The following is a 15671-nucleotide window of genomic DNA, read 5'->3' as shown; positions in this document are numbered from 1 at the left end:
AAAATTAATAAAAAAAAAACACTTTCTGTTTACCTCGTCGCCAAATAAAATGATCTTGGTAATAACTAGAAAATTAATGATAACAACAAACATAGCATAGGTTTCTACATCATTCCAAGCTCTACCATAAAATGTAATCAAATCTTACCTCAGGTTCACACGTTTTTTTTTTTTTTTTTCCCCAGCACACCGATTAATAGTATTACCAAGATCGACTAGGGTCTTGTTTTTATGGCTGCCTGGTCATTGTGGGATACCGGGAAGGAAAATCTATAACTACAGGCCAAGTCGTAGGATCATCTACATGAAAATCAATGAAAATTGATGGCAGGACGAATGGTTCATCACCAGAGACAACAATTTAAGAATGGTCCAGCATACGGTGGAACGTCCGGCCGAAACATGAATCTGCTACAGAGATGTATTAACCCGTCTTCGGATAGGCCATACTCGACTCAGCGACTGTCATCTCATGAAGGAGGGAGGATGCACCGATGTGTCGCTGCTGCTGAAGCGATCTCACTGTTGGGCACATTCTTACTGGGTTGCTCTGGAGTCACACCGATTCTCATCATGTGTACAGCAAATGGTCAGAGAAGACCCCACAACAGTAATACATTTGTGAAGTGTAATTTGTAAATGTTAATATGTAATGGTAATTTGATTGTAAATTTCTCACTTTGTAATTTCAACTGTATAAACATGTCAATTGTAATCTAATTTGTAAATGGCCCGAGTGGTCGAAACACTTAAATAAATTTAAAAAAAATGATGACTATTAGAATACATCACTTGTTTTATTACAATATTTACACTAACTGGATTAGGGAGGTTATATGGTACTCAGTGTTGCCACAGTTAGTGATATTATTAAATCTTATAGCTAACTTCGTAAACAATTCGTAAAGAAAGCACTAGGAGCGCTGTCAATAGATTCACACATTTTTTGGCATTTTACGGTTTGTTTCTTTAATCTAACCGTTATATTTGTTTATTGATAAATAAGCCAAAGTTTAAAATGATATGTAGCTCAACCTCGAACGCTAGAGTGAATTTTGTTAACTTGTCTTCAGCTGGTTTAGTTACATGCATATTTTAGAAGAAATGCAGCAATAAACGAATAGATACTTTATTATGTCGTGTAGTAAATTTTTAGATTGAATCATTTGTGAAATATTTTTTTTAAACCAGATGTTATTTCGGTTTTGTATTGAAGTATCCAACATTTCAATTTGGTTATAAAAACAATTTTAAAGAATATAATCCCGACTATTTTGCAGTTACAACATTTTAGTCAATCGTGACTGAAGCGACCCCAGAGGGGTCTAATTTGGATTTGGATGTAGTGGGCCGGACGACCAATGGACAATATGGCGTGGAAAGTTAAATTGATTGGTAGTCCCCTAAAAACTTTTCATATTGGAACGATGAGAACCTTTATATGACCACAAGGAGGTAATGGAACTTCTGAGGACAAGGGATGGCGGGCGACAAGAGTACACGGTTCAAAGAAAGCATATCACCATGTACGTCCTATCGATGGACAGTATCGATAGTGTCAGTAACATAACGAGGTATCTATCGAGCACTCTGACGTCACTCCAAGTCGAAGTGGAATCTCTCTTTCCGGGGCTTGTTCTGCCTGATGATATCTACGAAGCCGGACTTCTTCTCTTCGACAGGTTTGTTTAAATGTTTTGTATTCTTTCTAAGATCTAGCCAAATGGGATTGAAATCAGTTCGACAACGTGATCGATAGAATCGATTATTGTCACTATCGAAAAAAATTCCAAAATTCTAATTATATCGAAAAAATGATAAAATAATAGATGATAGACCATATGTGAATCCTATATCGGGAGATTGTCCAGAATATTGCCCACATTTCAACTATTTAATAGTCAACGTTTCGAACCACACCGTAGGTCTCCATCTGGGCTAAAATAAAACGGTAAAGAACAGGTAATAAAGCAAATATAATAAATGTGAAATATAAATAAGATATATATAAAGTTATTGTTATTATTTTATGGCCACAACAGACCATGGAGGCCTAAGTCCTCGCGCGATGTGTTTACCAATATTAGGAGATAATATTCCCAGTATTAGGAAATACATCGCGCGTTTCTTGACGTGGTTTTTTTGCAGGGTGAGTTCGTCACTCCCACGCCTATTTTTGTGAGTGCCACCCATTGGCTAACGGGCCTCACAAATGCCCGCGGTGGGGGGAGGTTGTCGGTGAGTTTTGCATTATTTTGTGCTTCTAAAAAGCACGGGTGGGACCGGGATTTGATCCGACAACTTGCGGATTGGTAGACTGGCGCGTTACCACGCTGCTACCGCTGCCCCCTATATTCCCTATGGAAAGGTTTACATCATTTAAGTGTTTGTATCTTTTTTAGCCCTGATGAAGCCCTGCAACGTAGGGCAAAACGTTGGGTCAATATAAATATTTGAGTTTTTATTTGACCGCATCTTCCATTTATAAAAAAACAAAGTTATAGATTGTGTTTTTGTAAGTAATATTCTGAATAGGGGTTATTTTGTTATGAATTGGATTTTTTATAGTTAGTATTTTTTTTTCTATACTTTTGTGCACTATGATTTTTCTATTTTTATTTTTTTTTATTACTTTTTTAAAATTTATATTTCATTTTTTATGAAATTAGGCCAACCCCTATTTATATCTCAAAGCTATAACCAATAAAAACAGTGCAGAGATATAAATACTATTTGAAATGAATATGTTATAGGTTCGCCGTATTTGGTCCGACATGGCCTTTTGTGGTGTGCTTAAGAGAAGCTCGGACAAGAGTGTTCATGTCCAACGCCGGAGGACTGACGCCGATGCTGCTGCTTGGTCTCGAGGTACGGGAGGAGCCCGGAGTCCTAATAACGAAGAGGACGGTGGAGAGCCTCGCCTGGTCGGGAGGAGACAGCATTGGATGTGGCGTATCCTTCCCTAACAAGAGGAGGAAGAGGATACGCCGAATACTCCTCTGGATCCTACACCTCAGGCTTCCGCACGTCGGCAAGAAGTTCCATGTCTTTGGTAAGAGGAGGAAGTCGAAACATTCCCGGAAATATGAAGTAAAGGCTTAAATTGAAATCAAAGGACTGTAGAGAGTTTGATACCAATTACAATTAGTGGATAAATAAGAGAAATATATAAACATATGGTAATTATTAAATAAAATATATTTACTTTAAAATAATAAATGTTGTTACTATAAATAAATATGAGGAATAGTAAACATCTGCGTATATCTCAATTGTTTTTTCTGGTTAACTGTAGAAGTTTTTGAGAGGATGTTTAAATTTCAAGCGAAAGAAAAATCACGTGATTCGATCTATTATTAGCAAAGATACGACGTGCTGAATATTTCAATTAAATTTTTTACTATTTATTTTTCTCATGAATTTTGAGTTTTTTATTATAACATGAAGGCTGTAAGTTACCGACCATTCTGAAGGCTCATTTAAGAAATAATTTATTGGTCAAGAAAGGCGATCCTTTTTAGATCTTTATTGGACCAATATTATTTTTATTGAATATCAGATCGATAATAAGTGGGCCTTACTTAGTTGATAACAGTTACATTTTTTTTTAAGAATTGATTATGGAGGGTATAGTATCATGCAAAAGACGCCCCAAACTATATACAATGCTATAAAAAAAAAAAAAATAGACAAAAATAATAATTCTTAATTGAGAAGAAAGAAAAAGAAAAGTTAACCACAAAAACAATGAAATCTATAAATTTAATAAAATAAATAATTGACTTCTAATGGTAAAAAAAAGTTAATTTAAGAAAAATACGAAGCAAAAAAAAAAAAATTGCAGTAATGTCAATAACAGAATGGAAAATGTAGAATTTATAACAGAATGTCCTGCTGTAGCCTTCGGGTCGAGGTTGGGTTTCCCAAGTTGTAAGTCACTGCTCCTTTAGCTAACGGTAACTGGGAGTGGAATTTTATGAACCGGTTTTTGATGTAGTCTTCAATTGATTACATTTTTAATTCCCGATGCAATTGGATATTTATTACAGACCAAGGAGCATCCATTGCGATTCTTAATAATTTATTTTGAAAGAGTTGTATTTTTTTTCTTTTTCGTATAGGATGCCGCTTCTCAAACTTCATAGCCGTATATCAGCAGTGGCCTGAGTATTATTTTTAAAATAAGAATAGTCGTTTCTGGTAGTAAATCGGATTTTAAATTTACGATAGGATATAGCATTGCTAGAAACGAACTAGCTGACGTTGCAGCCAGAAAAGCACATACTTCTAGGACAAAGCGCGGGCATTCTGATACTCCAAGAGGTAAGTCTTCCGTTGAAAAATGAAATATTATTTAGTTAGTTAGTAAGCTATGTGAAATATAAGTCCGCAAAGCAAATTAAAGACTATCTAAAAGATAACTAAACCATAGACCACGGTCGCAATCGCTAGATTAACAATAGGACACATTAATCTTATCTCGTATCTAATCAAGAAACGGCCTCAACCAAAGTGTCACCATTGTACCATAATATTACACTAAATGTCAGCCATACTACAGGTTATAGTACGTTAGCAGTAGTGCCAACAGTATCAATAGTTATCAAAACACCATAAAATTGGTATTAATATTTTTAAGAAGAAATAACTTGTTAAACAAGATTTAAACCAAATTTTAAACTCGTTAGCTCTCTGAAATTTAAATAGTTCAGAGAATTTGGTCTGAAGCAAATAAATAAAACGATAATAATAAAGAATATGAAATATCAAAGGGATAAATCTAAATATATGTGAAAATAAAAAAAGAAATATGTGTGTTGATGATTGTTAGGTTTTGCGCCTTAGAGCCCTAACAAACAACTATGGGAAAATGAATTATTTAATTGTACTAAATCCGACTCCGTTAATAAATTTTCATAAGCCATCGAATAAAATTTAATTTGTTTTAATTTTATTTTTTAAGATGGTCAAAGAGGGAATGAACTCCATGCCTAGAAAATAGTACTTGCAACTATATTAAAAACACAAGGAAAAAAAATATATAATACTGTTGTACGGAATGTTGGATTCAATACTATTCAATGATCCGGTAAGTATCAGAATTAGAATGTGGAAGATCTTGAGAATTTGTCAATGAGGAAGACCGCTAGTAAGACAACCAGGCTTTTGCCTCAACACAACTGTTTGAGAGACAGAGGAATTTCTTTTTGAAATCTTCTAATAATATCCTGATAATAATTGTTCTCTTTCCTTTTTATTTTTTTATTTTTACTCTACTAAATTAAGAGAAATGAGCATTTACCGTAACAAAATTTATAACAATGGCACCGCTCTTGAGAACTAATACCTGAAAGTGATGGCTCAGTAATGTGCGACAGAAGACAAAACTAATCACTCATACGTGAGTCGGCAATATTGGAGAAAGTAGCTTTAGCCGATTTAATTTAACTTGGAGACAGTTAAAATTGGATTGGAGTTGCTAAGTTCATTAGTACAGCCAACTAACCTAATCAATGAACTCAGGCTCACTGCCATTGTACCATTGTACTTGTCAGCGGCTGGTAATTGTCACATCTAGCCCAATTTCAAAGGGGTTATACAGATTTCTTTTTTTAATTTTCATCATTACCACATAAATAAAATTTCGACTTATTATATTTATTAAGAGGGTTCAATAGAAGGTGGTGAAATATCCGTACTTGGATATGCACCTGCTGTGGTATTATTAAGCGAAGAGGAGGAAACTATCTCTCTATCTAAATCCCTTCAGAGAGGACTGGAAAGTAATGTATTTTTCATACATTAAATTCAAACTCATAAATTTTTAATAAATGGCATATTCACCATGATTATTGTATGAAGCATGCCTTCAACCGTATTGCCAGACACACTTTACTTTAGGTTGGCTGGTTGGATTTTAGTGTTTCGGTTGGATATAATTGTTTCGGTTGCCGTAGGTTCCCCAGAACAATTATGAACTACCTTTAACCATCCAGAGTGCAAATTTTCAATGCCACATCGATTAAAACCGACTGATTTTAAGAAAAATGGTATTGAGATGGCATTTTTGAAGGAAACGGTGCAACACAGGATGAGTATGATAGGTGAGAAACATCCACCTCCCGCCTCTCATCCTAATTCATTAATTTTTTCCAGGGTTTTTCTTGCGCAGTGCGATCATGCATTAGTGTTGGACAATAACATAAAAACCATTGACGACTTATCAATTAAAGATTTTATGAGATAAGATTTTCAGGTTTTATGAGTCAAGTATGGCCTATCCGGAGACGGGTTAGAACCAGCTCTTCTCAACGTGGCAGGTTCATGTTTCTTGCTGGACGTTTAACTATCTGCCGGACTATTCTTTACTAGTTATCTCTTGTGTGGATTTGGATGGTTCATTTGTCTTGTCATCCAAATGTTTTCATTTTACCATCTCTATATCAAGGTTGATGATAGTTTTAATAGTGTTTGAACAAGGCAATCATGAGATCAAACTACTTCCAACTTCTACAGGCTTCTGTGTGATTGCAAACTTAAAATAACCATACGACGTCAGTGATGCCTACTCGATTCCTTTTAACTAAGGATAAAGTCCCTCGAATAAAACGATGGGGATTGAAAAGGAGACGTGTGAATGACAGGTTATAGGGGGCTCAAAGTTCATTATCGGTACTACAATATCTTAACAAATATTGTACCCATTAAAAGTATTAGACGTGAGCTTAAATCCCCTCGGTTCTAAAATTAATTTTCCGTGGGAAGCAAACAAGGAACGTGCTATATGCAAAGATTGAGTTTATTAAGGATTATTCTCTCTCGTCCCATTTTGGTATATGAAGCCATATTTAAACATTATATGTTTCAAATGTTAATGAATATATAACTATATAGGAGCGTCAAATCGAAAGTTAATATAAGTTAATCCTCTCAAATAATAATTTTTTAAAATTAAAATTTCATATATTTAAATTATTTAGTTTATGTTAAAGTATAAAATTTCCATGTTAATCAGATGCTCCATTTAGATTTCCCATAGTTACGGTGGGTGAGGGTTTAAAAGGAATCTTTTTCTAGCCCAAACCGTTAAGGTGATAAGAGAAAAAAAAAAAAAAAAAAAAAACGCAATGTACTGTATAATTAAAGAAAAAATGAATAAAATGATATGGAAAATATTCATGGAACTGTTCCTAGAGAACATTATTTAAATAATTAGCTCAATTTTATATTTCTATATTTTATACACCTTACTTTTTAGAACAATAAATATATTTTGGGATCCTCAATATTCACACTGAAGTAAGTTTGAACAGAATAGAGAAAGAAGCAAGAATTTCTCGTGAATGTCTGAATGGATTTTCGATATAGATATTGAATATTATTGAAAATAAGATTTGCTACAGCTTCTATTCTCTTCACATTTGCGATTAAATGGACGGTTTTATAGATAATTACATCAATATCGAAATCCAGGATTATATCAAAAAACGGTTCATGAAGTTTCACTCCCAGTTGCCAACAGTTAAAGGAGCAGTGACCTACAACCTGGGAAACCCAACCTCAACACGAAGACTGAAGCCCAGACTGCTGCAGGACATTCTTTTATAAATTTTTAATAAATATAAAATTAATTCATAGTCACACTACCTCTATTTACATATTATTATTATTCATTTTATTTATTCATTATTTTTTTTCTCTCTTTTCTTCTCTCTTCCCTTTTTCAAATTATCTTGTTTCTTTTTACTATTAGAGGACAATTGTTTGTTTTATTTAAGTGTACCAATATCATTATTTTTTGTTATTAATTTTACTTTCCTCTTTTATTAAGAAGCATTATTCTTATCTATTTATTTTGTTATTATTTTTTTTTCTGTTAATAAGAACATTGTATATAGTTAGGGGTGTCATTTGTATGACTATACCCCCTCATAATCAACTGTTAAAAAAATATACATAATATAAGTTATATCAACCATGTAATAATCAACCATATAATAATCAACCATATAAAAATAAAATAAAATAACTTCAACAATTAACTTCAACGTAACGTTGCCAAGGGGCGTGGCCAAATCCCCACTCCTCAGCATCCTTTTTGCTTACAAGGAGAATAGGGTTATAGCACTCCGTGTATAATATATTAAACAAGTACAATATATTTAACCAACCCGTTGCTAAGAAATAATGAATACAAATCCGAGGTTCCAATCAACTGGCAAATGCTCGTCGGAACATAAAAACAAATTGAATTATCTCAAAGAATCTTCTCGACACGTTTTTGCTTTGATGTAGGATCCACTTAACTTCACGGACCGCTATAATATGACTTAATTAGTAGTTAATGAATCAATTATCAACTTTCAAAACAGCCATGCAAGCTCTCCAAGTTCTCACAAGTGGTCGTGAAGTTTTAAATTAAAGTTGATCATTTTAATTGAAGTTAAACGTGAAATTAAATTATGAAAAATATTTAAGCTAATTCTCAAAGTAAAATGTGAGGGGTAAAAAAAAAAATTATTATAACTTCTATTAACTATTATAAATAAATAACCTATTGCATTGTTGAAATGAAATGAAAAATAGTTTATTATTCTGAGACTAGGTCCCTTTAAAGCAATCATAAGGTAATTTTAATATTACAATATATTGGCCGAAAAAAAATTGGCCACATTTAATTATAACTTATTTTAAAATTGCATGTGAATAATTTTAGATAACCAAATGAATAAAAACTAAATGACTAAATACATAAAATAATAAAACAAAATGTTGATTAATAAATGATGGTGTATAATATATATATATTATCTATACTATCATAATATTGATTTAGTTTGGAGAAGCAAAACGTAGTTAAATAGGAGAGTTTTAAACGAAAAATTAATCCAAATTGAGTTGGGGTTTCAGACAAACAGACCATTTTGCGATAATAGAATTTTAAGTTTCAGGAGACCAAGTTTAATAAAAATTAAGCCATTTTAGAAGAACACTTTTTTTTTATTATTGAAATTTACGATTGTACATATTTGGACATACGGAGTTGAGCTTTGGGGCTCCACTAAACCATCAAATTCATCCTGGATCCAATCCTTCGTAAAACCCTTAATGCTCTTTACTTTGTCACAAATCAAGTCATCCATCAGGACCTTGATGTTTCATATGTTGCCGATTTGGCCAGAACCAGATACCATTCCTTTCATGACAAACTTCTCAACCACCCAAATCCACTTGTTTCTAACCTGGCTTCTCCTTCATTACCTAATAATCCTCCTTGGCGTTTGAAAAGAAGATGGCCTCGAGATATATTATTGGAATTCTATCAGTGGGTAGACTCTCCACATCTTTGTATCATGTAACTATGTCACCTTCAACAAATTTACTTGTATATATTTGTATTCAGTTGTAAATAACAATAAATAAATTATTTAAAAAAACAATGAGTAATGTGATAAATATTTCAGAACATTTGATCATCTTAGCAAGGAACCAATTGTGGTACCTCAATCATTGCTCTAAATTAGAAGGTCTCGTAGCCATCTTCATTTCAAATTCCTCGGAGGGTTATCTGGGATTGTAAAGGATTTAAAGACATATAAAAATTTATTTATTAGACCACAAGATCCCTCGTCCAACTTCTTTTCAATCCATTAGCCACATCGGCAAGATTGTTGTAGCCTTAGCATACCCATAATACCACTGTGGGTGGGTCCAAATTGGTTTTAATAAGTATCAGATTTCTGTCCAACATTTAATTATTTTTTACAAAGTTGACCAAAACGATACAAATGAAAAATTAAAAGAATGTGGAATAAAATAAAATATAGAAAAAAATATATGAAACTTGGACAGGATGGCGATATTGATAGCGTTAACTTATCAATCAAGCTGGTATTACAATACCTGTTGGGACGAGCTGTTGAAACCACGAGATCTCCCCTCTGATTGGGGCCTTTATTTCAAATAACACAGGATGAAAAGCACAATACATCCTGTCCGATGGTTTTCCCAATAGTTGGAATATCTCTGAATATCTCTGCGTAGTATTCAGGGTGAATGCTAGAGAATAAATATTCAGGTGGTTTTTGTTTATATTTGCCATGTAAAGATAGCTCAAAACGAAATCAACAGTTAACAAACTGAGTTACTCAAGTATTACAAAAAAAAAAAAAAACTCTACTTTTATGCTTTGTACATAAATGATGAAAACCTTATTGAATCAATTCAGAAAATGTTTATGACCAAAGATGAATTTTTAATGATGGTGCAAATGTACTTTCTTGGGATTTAGTCGGGATGCCAGAAATAAGTTAATTGATTAATTTATATTGAGTCCTACAAAACTAATTAAAATTGAATTATTTTGCAAAGGCTTTTTGTGTGTTTACCAGTTTATCAATTTAATACCTTTATATTTATAAAATTTTGTTACCATTAATTATATAACATAATAAGGAGTGGTATTGTGTAATTTAATAGTAAATAAACTACATACAGGAACTAAGTATTTATTTACAATTTATTGATAAATTATGTTATTAAAATGATTCAAATAAATGGTTGCCATAAAATATGAATATTACATTATTACTTATTGTCTAATGTATACTTATAGCTGGTGATTTGGGTGGTGTGTGTGCCGAGGTATGTAGTGATGATGTCTTCGCCGTTGGTGTCGTGTTGTCATAACCGTGGGTGCCATCTCAGCCCGGGAGTTCCATTCCTGAAGAGCCCGTCATAGGACTTCTCCAAGTTCATGCTATTCTCTAGTCCGTCTTGTTACTCCTGTCTCCTCTCCTGCTTCTGCCTGTTTCCCCACTTGATCCAAAAAGAAGCGTCGCCGTTATGCCGTTTTTCAATTTCAGGGGCTTTTTAAATGTTACTCTATCTCAAAGTCTCTCCTTCCCGTTTTAAGCTAATATTTCTAAAGTGATATAGGGCCTTCGCTTTCCGGGGTTTAGTGGGGTGGGTCAGGCGGGGAAGGATAGCCTTTTTTTTAGCGTTATGATCTCCTCTTGTGAGATTGTGACATGTCGTTCATCGACCAACCTACTCGCTGTAATTGTCTGTTTGAAAAATCAGATAAGTAAGGCTACCATGGAGGGCGGGGTGTAGAGGGTTTGATGCCTTTTTCGATTTCAGGGGCTTTTTAAATATTGCTCTATCTCAAAGTATCTAGTATATAAGGACTCCTGAACATCTACAATTCCTGCCTACGCCTATCGTACTTCCCCACAGCCTGGAAGCAAGCAATAGTGGTGCCACTTCTTAAGCCGAGGAAGAAGGAGACCTACCGGAGCATTATCGGTAGTCCGATCAGCCTCCTCCCACACATTAGCAAAATCTTTCAGAGGCTGGTCCACCACCATCTCATGAACCATTGCAGTCATTCCACCGGAACAAACGGGTTTTCAACGGGGTGTCTCATGCGATCACCATCTCGCAAAGCTCCAGGCGTTCACCATCGAGCAGATGAGAAGAAATCGAGGAACGGCCTTCATTTCCCTAGACTGCCTCATTGACCATAGGTGACAGAACGCCCCCTAGGTGTTCGTTCCCCCTAGGCCCGAGAGGGGGTGGAAAAGTTTGACATGTCTAGGAAGTGTTTGTACCTGCTTAATTGGCTTCCGATCCTTCGGCAAAAACTGTGGTAAAAATGTGTTAAAAGCTCTGATTCGGGACGCAAATAAACACAGGTGCTCCTTGAAAGGTTTTCTCACCTTGGCCAGGTATCGGACATAGTTGGCTAAATTATTTAACGACATTTATCATATTGTTCTTGTGGCAATTGCCAAAACCTCGATATATAGCAATAGATATGGAAGTTCACGGATAATCGAAAACTGCGAATAATTGAATCACATCATTTAATTGACTTAATTTGGTAGATAAGAATGTTAATTTGAAAAAAAAAGTGCAAAAATCACTTTTCTTATCTAAAACACCTTTTATATACATTAAATTATAATATAATATTTTAAATATGAATTGACCAAGAGCATACTTTCAGTTTTGCTGCGAAATTTTTTGAAGGAACATTTTCCTAAACAATCCTGATACATCCGCATTATAAATTTGATCGTGAGTTAAATTAAATTTGCGACCACTCAGTTAAAGTTTTAAAAAATGCAACATTATGATCGGTCTACCCTTGAATGGCCTACTAACAACCTGATACCATGTTTTGTTTGTTTGGTTGTTTAGTGGCGCAAACTTCATTGGTCATCAACGCCATTTACATTTTATTTAATTTTGCTAATATTCGTTAAATTTTATTTATTTTTTTAATTTGATTATTTTATTTATGTATTTATTTTATTTTATAATTTTATTTATTTTTTTTTTCCTTCCGATCAAGTTATATTTTTGTCAGTAAATTTTGTGATTTCAAAAACTGAAACACCAATTCTATTGCCTTATCATCGTCTCCAAGGGTTTTTGAGATATGCGACTGATACCGTGTTTTGTTTTTTTTGGAAAAATTCTTTGGAAGCGAAGAACCATTCCCCAATATTTAAGTTTTCATGAACCATATTGCTTTTCCTCTCACCCTTGGCTCAGAAATACATACTCCCTCAGAGCGTTTTATATTTAAATTTTTGACTGAACTGGTTCAAATGGTATACTAAAATCTGTTCAGTCAAAAAGTAATTAAAAAGTTTTAATTTTCCTTGGTGAGAGAATCTTCAATACCATTTTTCGTATAATTAACACCATGTGAAACATGAGTTCGCACTCCGAGTTTGAATCCAGAGTAAAAAGAAAATCTTTCTACTTTTAGGACCGTTACCTTGAAATAACTTCGAAAGTATTTTAGTGGAAAGAAAAGTTTTATGAACTTTCTTTAGTAACATAAGTGTACTTTTATGCTTGATATGTGTAAAATTCGTTGAGAGTATACTTTGATTCTCAACGAGTTTTACAAGATTGATATTATAACGTCTGATATATTTTCAAAACTAATTGTCATCTAGTTTCATGCGTTCAGAAATATATATGAGAAATAGAAATTTGATTTGGTATTGTATAACAAAGTTTTAGGTTAATATTATTTTTTTTTACCCGTCGCACTGTGCTTCGAGTATATAGAGTTGGTGGAGAAAAATCTTTAGTTTATGAATTATTACAAGAAGCTTCTTTAAAATTACCAACATACCCAAATGGATGAGCCACATACTAAGTTTTTTTTATTTATTTATTTATTGATATTTACAACTGTATAAAAAAACAACAAGTAAATTTGATCATAATGACATAATGATATGATACAGTATGTAGAGAAACTACCCAGTAGTAGAACTCTAAGAACAGTTTACAATATAAGGTCACGAGGCCATCTTCTTTTCAGGCGCCTCGGAGGATTGCCAGGAATGGAAGAGAAACCAAAGTTAGAACCTAGTGGGTTTGGGTGGTTAGGGAGTTTATTATGGAAGGAATAATATCGGGTTCGGGCTAGATCGGTTACATAAGGAACATTTAGGTCTTTATGGATGGTTTTATTAATAACAAAATAAGGAGCATTGAACATACTAAATTAAATAAAATAATGAATAATCTCAGAGCTAATTTCCATGCATGTGATGATGTCTGATCCCCAGGGAGTACAAAATAATATTATCCACCACGATCGCTATATCCTCGATATACATAAAATGTTGCATTATTATTTGAATGTTAAGTTTAAATTTAGATGTTTAAATTATATCTGTACGTAAACAGGAAGAGAGAGATTGCACTAGAGATCGGAAGTGGATTGTGTTTTCCCAACGTGATAAGGTGACAAAGGTAAACTCACAAAGGTAATAACAAAGATACACCCACACAAAGTATAAAAAATAAAAAGGGCACCCCAATGAAAACAATGGATATTACATGTAGCGCCATCCAGCTGTGAAATGGCAAAACAGAGAGCTAAAGGCTCATTTCCACTTCAGAGGAATATCGAAAAGCGGCGCTTCGTAAAACGGACACGTCTAGCCAATTTCAGAAGTTTGTATTGCATTCAGAAGAATATTATCTGGACTGGTTTCATCTCAGGGAACTGCTGACGAATCGGTCATTCGGGAAATTCGAACTTCTCATCTTTGCTAGGGGAAATACAAGAAGCTCTGAAGGAAACACATAAACATGATGGGTAATCGATTAGTATATTAAACAATAACTTTTTTTTATTTCTTAATATATCTAGCCATTGTCATTTATGTGAGTGTCAGAATGTCCATATTAGTCGATCTGAATTTGTTTATTAAAATTTGGCATATGAGTTCTTGTGTTAAAGACAAGAACTTAATAGATGATTTGGAGAATTAATTAGACTTTTTTTTTTTTTAATAATTATTTATTGCTATTTACAACTGTACATTATAATACATTTAGTAAATCTGATCTAAGTTAAATTGGAGTGTTACAGGCGTGTAGAGAAACTACCCATTGGTAGCACTCTAATGACATTTTACATTAGCTGGTCTCGTAGCCATCTTCTTTTCTGGCGCCTCAGAGGATTGTCAGGAATAGAAGAGGATGCAAGATTAGAAAATAGAGGGTTTGAGTGGTTAGAGAGTTTATAATGGAAGGAGTGATATCTGGTTCGGGCTAGATCGGTTACATAGGGAACTGGGTCAGTGTTTAAAATGGTTAGTACTTCAACTTCATACAGGTAGTTTTGTGTTTGTCTTGAATGTTTTTTGCTAAAAATATTTAAAGTTCGTAAAGTGATTCTTTTTTCTGTTTCAAATTTGTAATGTATAGGTCTAAATTAGTTCCGGATAGGTCAATTTTTTTTTTTTGTATCAAAAAGAATGAGCCAGATAACGTCCGTTATAGCCTTTTTATCGACATACGGGAGAAGTGGAGGGGGTATCTAAAGGGAACCACAGTTTTCTAACCATCTTAGGGGGTCAAGTTTTCATTTCGTAGGACAACCAAAGATATAAAAGTCGATCCTCCCCACCAATTTAGAACCGTTGCCGCTCCAATTCCGATGTTGTAAAGACCTGCGCCTCAACTCCCTCAGCTACAGATGGCTCCGTTCGTATAAGACATAAGAAGTTTCCTCATACTTCTAATCTAATAATTTAATTTTTAATCACGCCTGAAGAAGATGCCGTTGGTTCTCATCTGTCTCATTGCGGGTGTACTGTTAAATTTTAAAAAAAATTTGTTTTGTTAATATAATATATTTTTTATTTATCTATTTACCTATAGCGTATATTGCGTAGTGGGTTGTCCTAGTCAGTAAGTAACGAAAAAAAAATCAATCAACAAATAAAATAAAAAATAGAAATATCTCAGTGCACTAAAGACACTACAAAATAAATAAATAAAATTGGAGTAAGTTCCAAAAACTTTCACAATAATTTAAAATATAACTAACTTAAAATATATAAAAAATAGAAATATCTCAGTGAACTAAAGACACTACAAAATAAATAAATAAAATTGGAGTAAGTTCCAAAAACTTTCACAATAATTTAAAATATAACTAACTTAAAATGTATAAAAAATAGAAATATCTCAGAGCACTAAAGAGACTACAAAATAAATAAATAAAATTGGAGTAAGTTCCAAAATATAATTTTTATATTTAAAAAGTTCCAAAATATTATCTTTATATTTAAAAAGTTCCAAAATATTATCTTTATATTTAAAAAGTTCCAAAATATTATCTTTAT

The 15671-nt window shown here is 33.3% G+C and overlaps 1 protein-coding gene and 1 long non-coding RNA gene across 3 annotated transcripts in view; one reads left to right on the top strand and one right to left on the bottom strand.

Annotated features, from left to right (window-relative positions):
* Positions 1–15671, bottom strand: part of LOC136796815 (uncharacterized) — a 470956-nt gene that overhangs the window by 51656 nt on the left and 403629 nt on the right. The gene's annotated exons all lie outside the window — the stretch shown is intronic.
* LOC106685766 (uncharacterized) lies at positions 1134–3256 on the top strand. The gene is made up of 2 exons (XM_014428671.2): positions 1134–1682; positions 2754–3256. Exons 1-2 carry the CDS (start codon positions 1459–1461, stop codon positions 3100–3102), a joined length of 573 nt encoding a protein of 190 aa, XP_014284157.1. The 5' UTR covers positions 1134–1458; the 3' UTR covers positions 3103–3256.

This window comes from Halyomorpha halys, unplaced genomic scaffold (assembly GCF_000696795.3).
Source record: "Halyomorpha halys isolate HHAL.00 unplaced genomic scaffold, Hhal_1.1 Scaffold735.1, whole genome shotgun sequence".
In the NCBI taxonomy this organism is placed as follows: domain Eukaryota; kingdom Metazoa; phylum Arthropoda; class Insecta; order Hemiptera; family Pentatomidae; genus Halyomorpha; species Halyomorpha halys.
This window is presented reverse-complemented; position numbering and strand designations above follow the sequence as displayed.

Excerpts from the sequence above, each read along its gene's own strand:
- LOC106685766 (XM_014428671.2), top strand. The coding sequence starts at position 1,459 with ATGGAACTTCTGAGGACAAGGGATGGCGGGCGACAAGAGTACACGGTT. Across the intron at positions 1,683-2,753 it reads GGACTTCTTCTCTTCGACAG|GTTCGCCGTATTTGGTCCGA; the intron begins GTTTGTTTAAAT and ends AATATGTTATAG.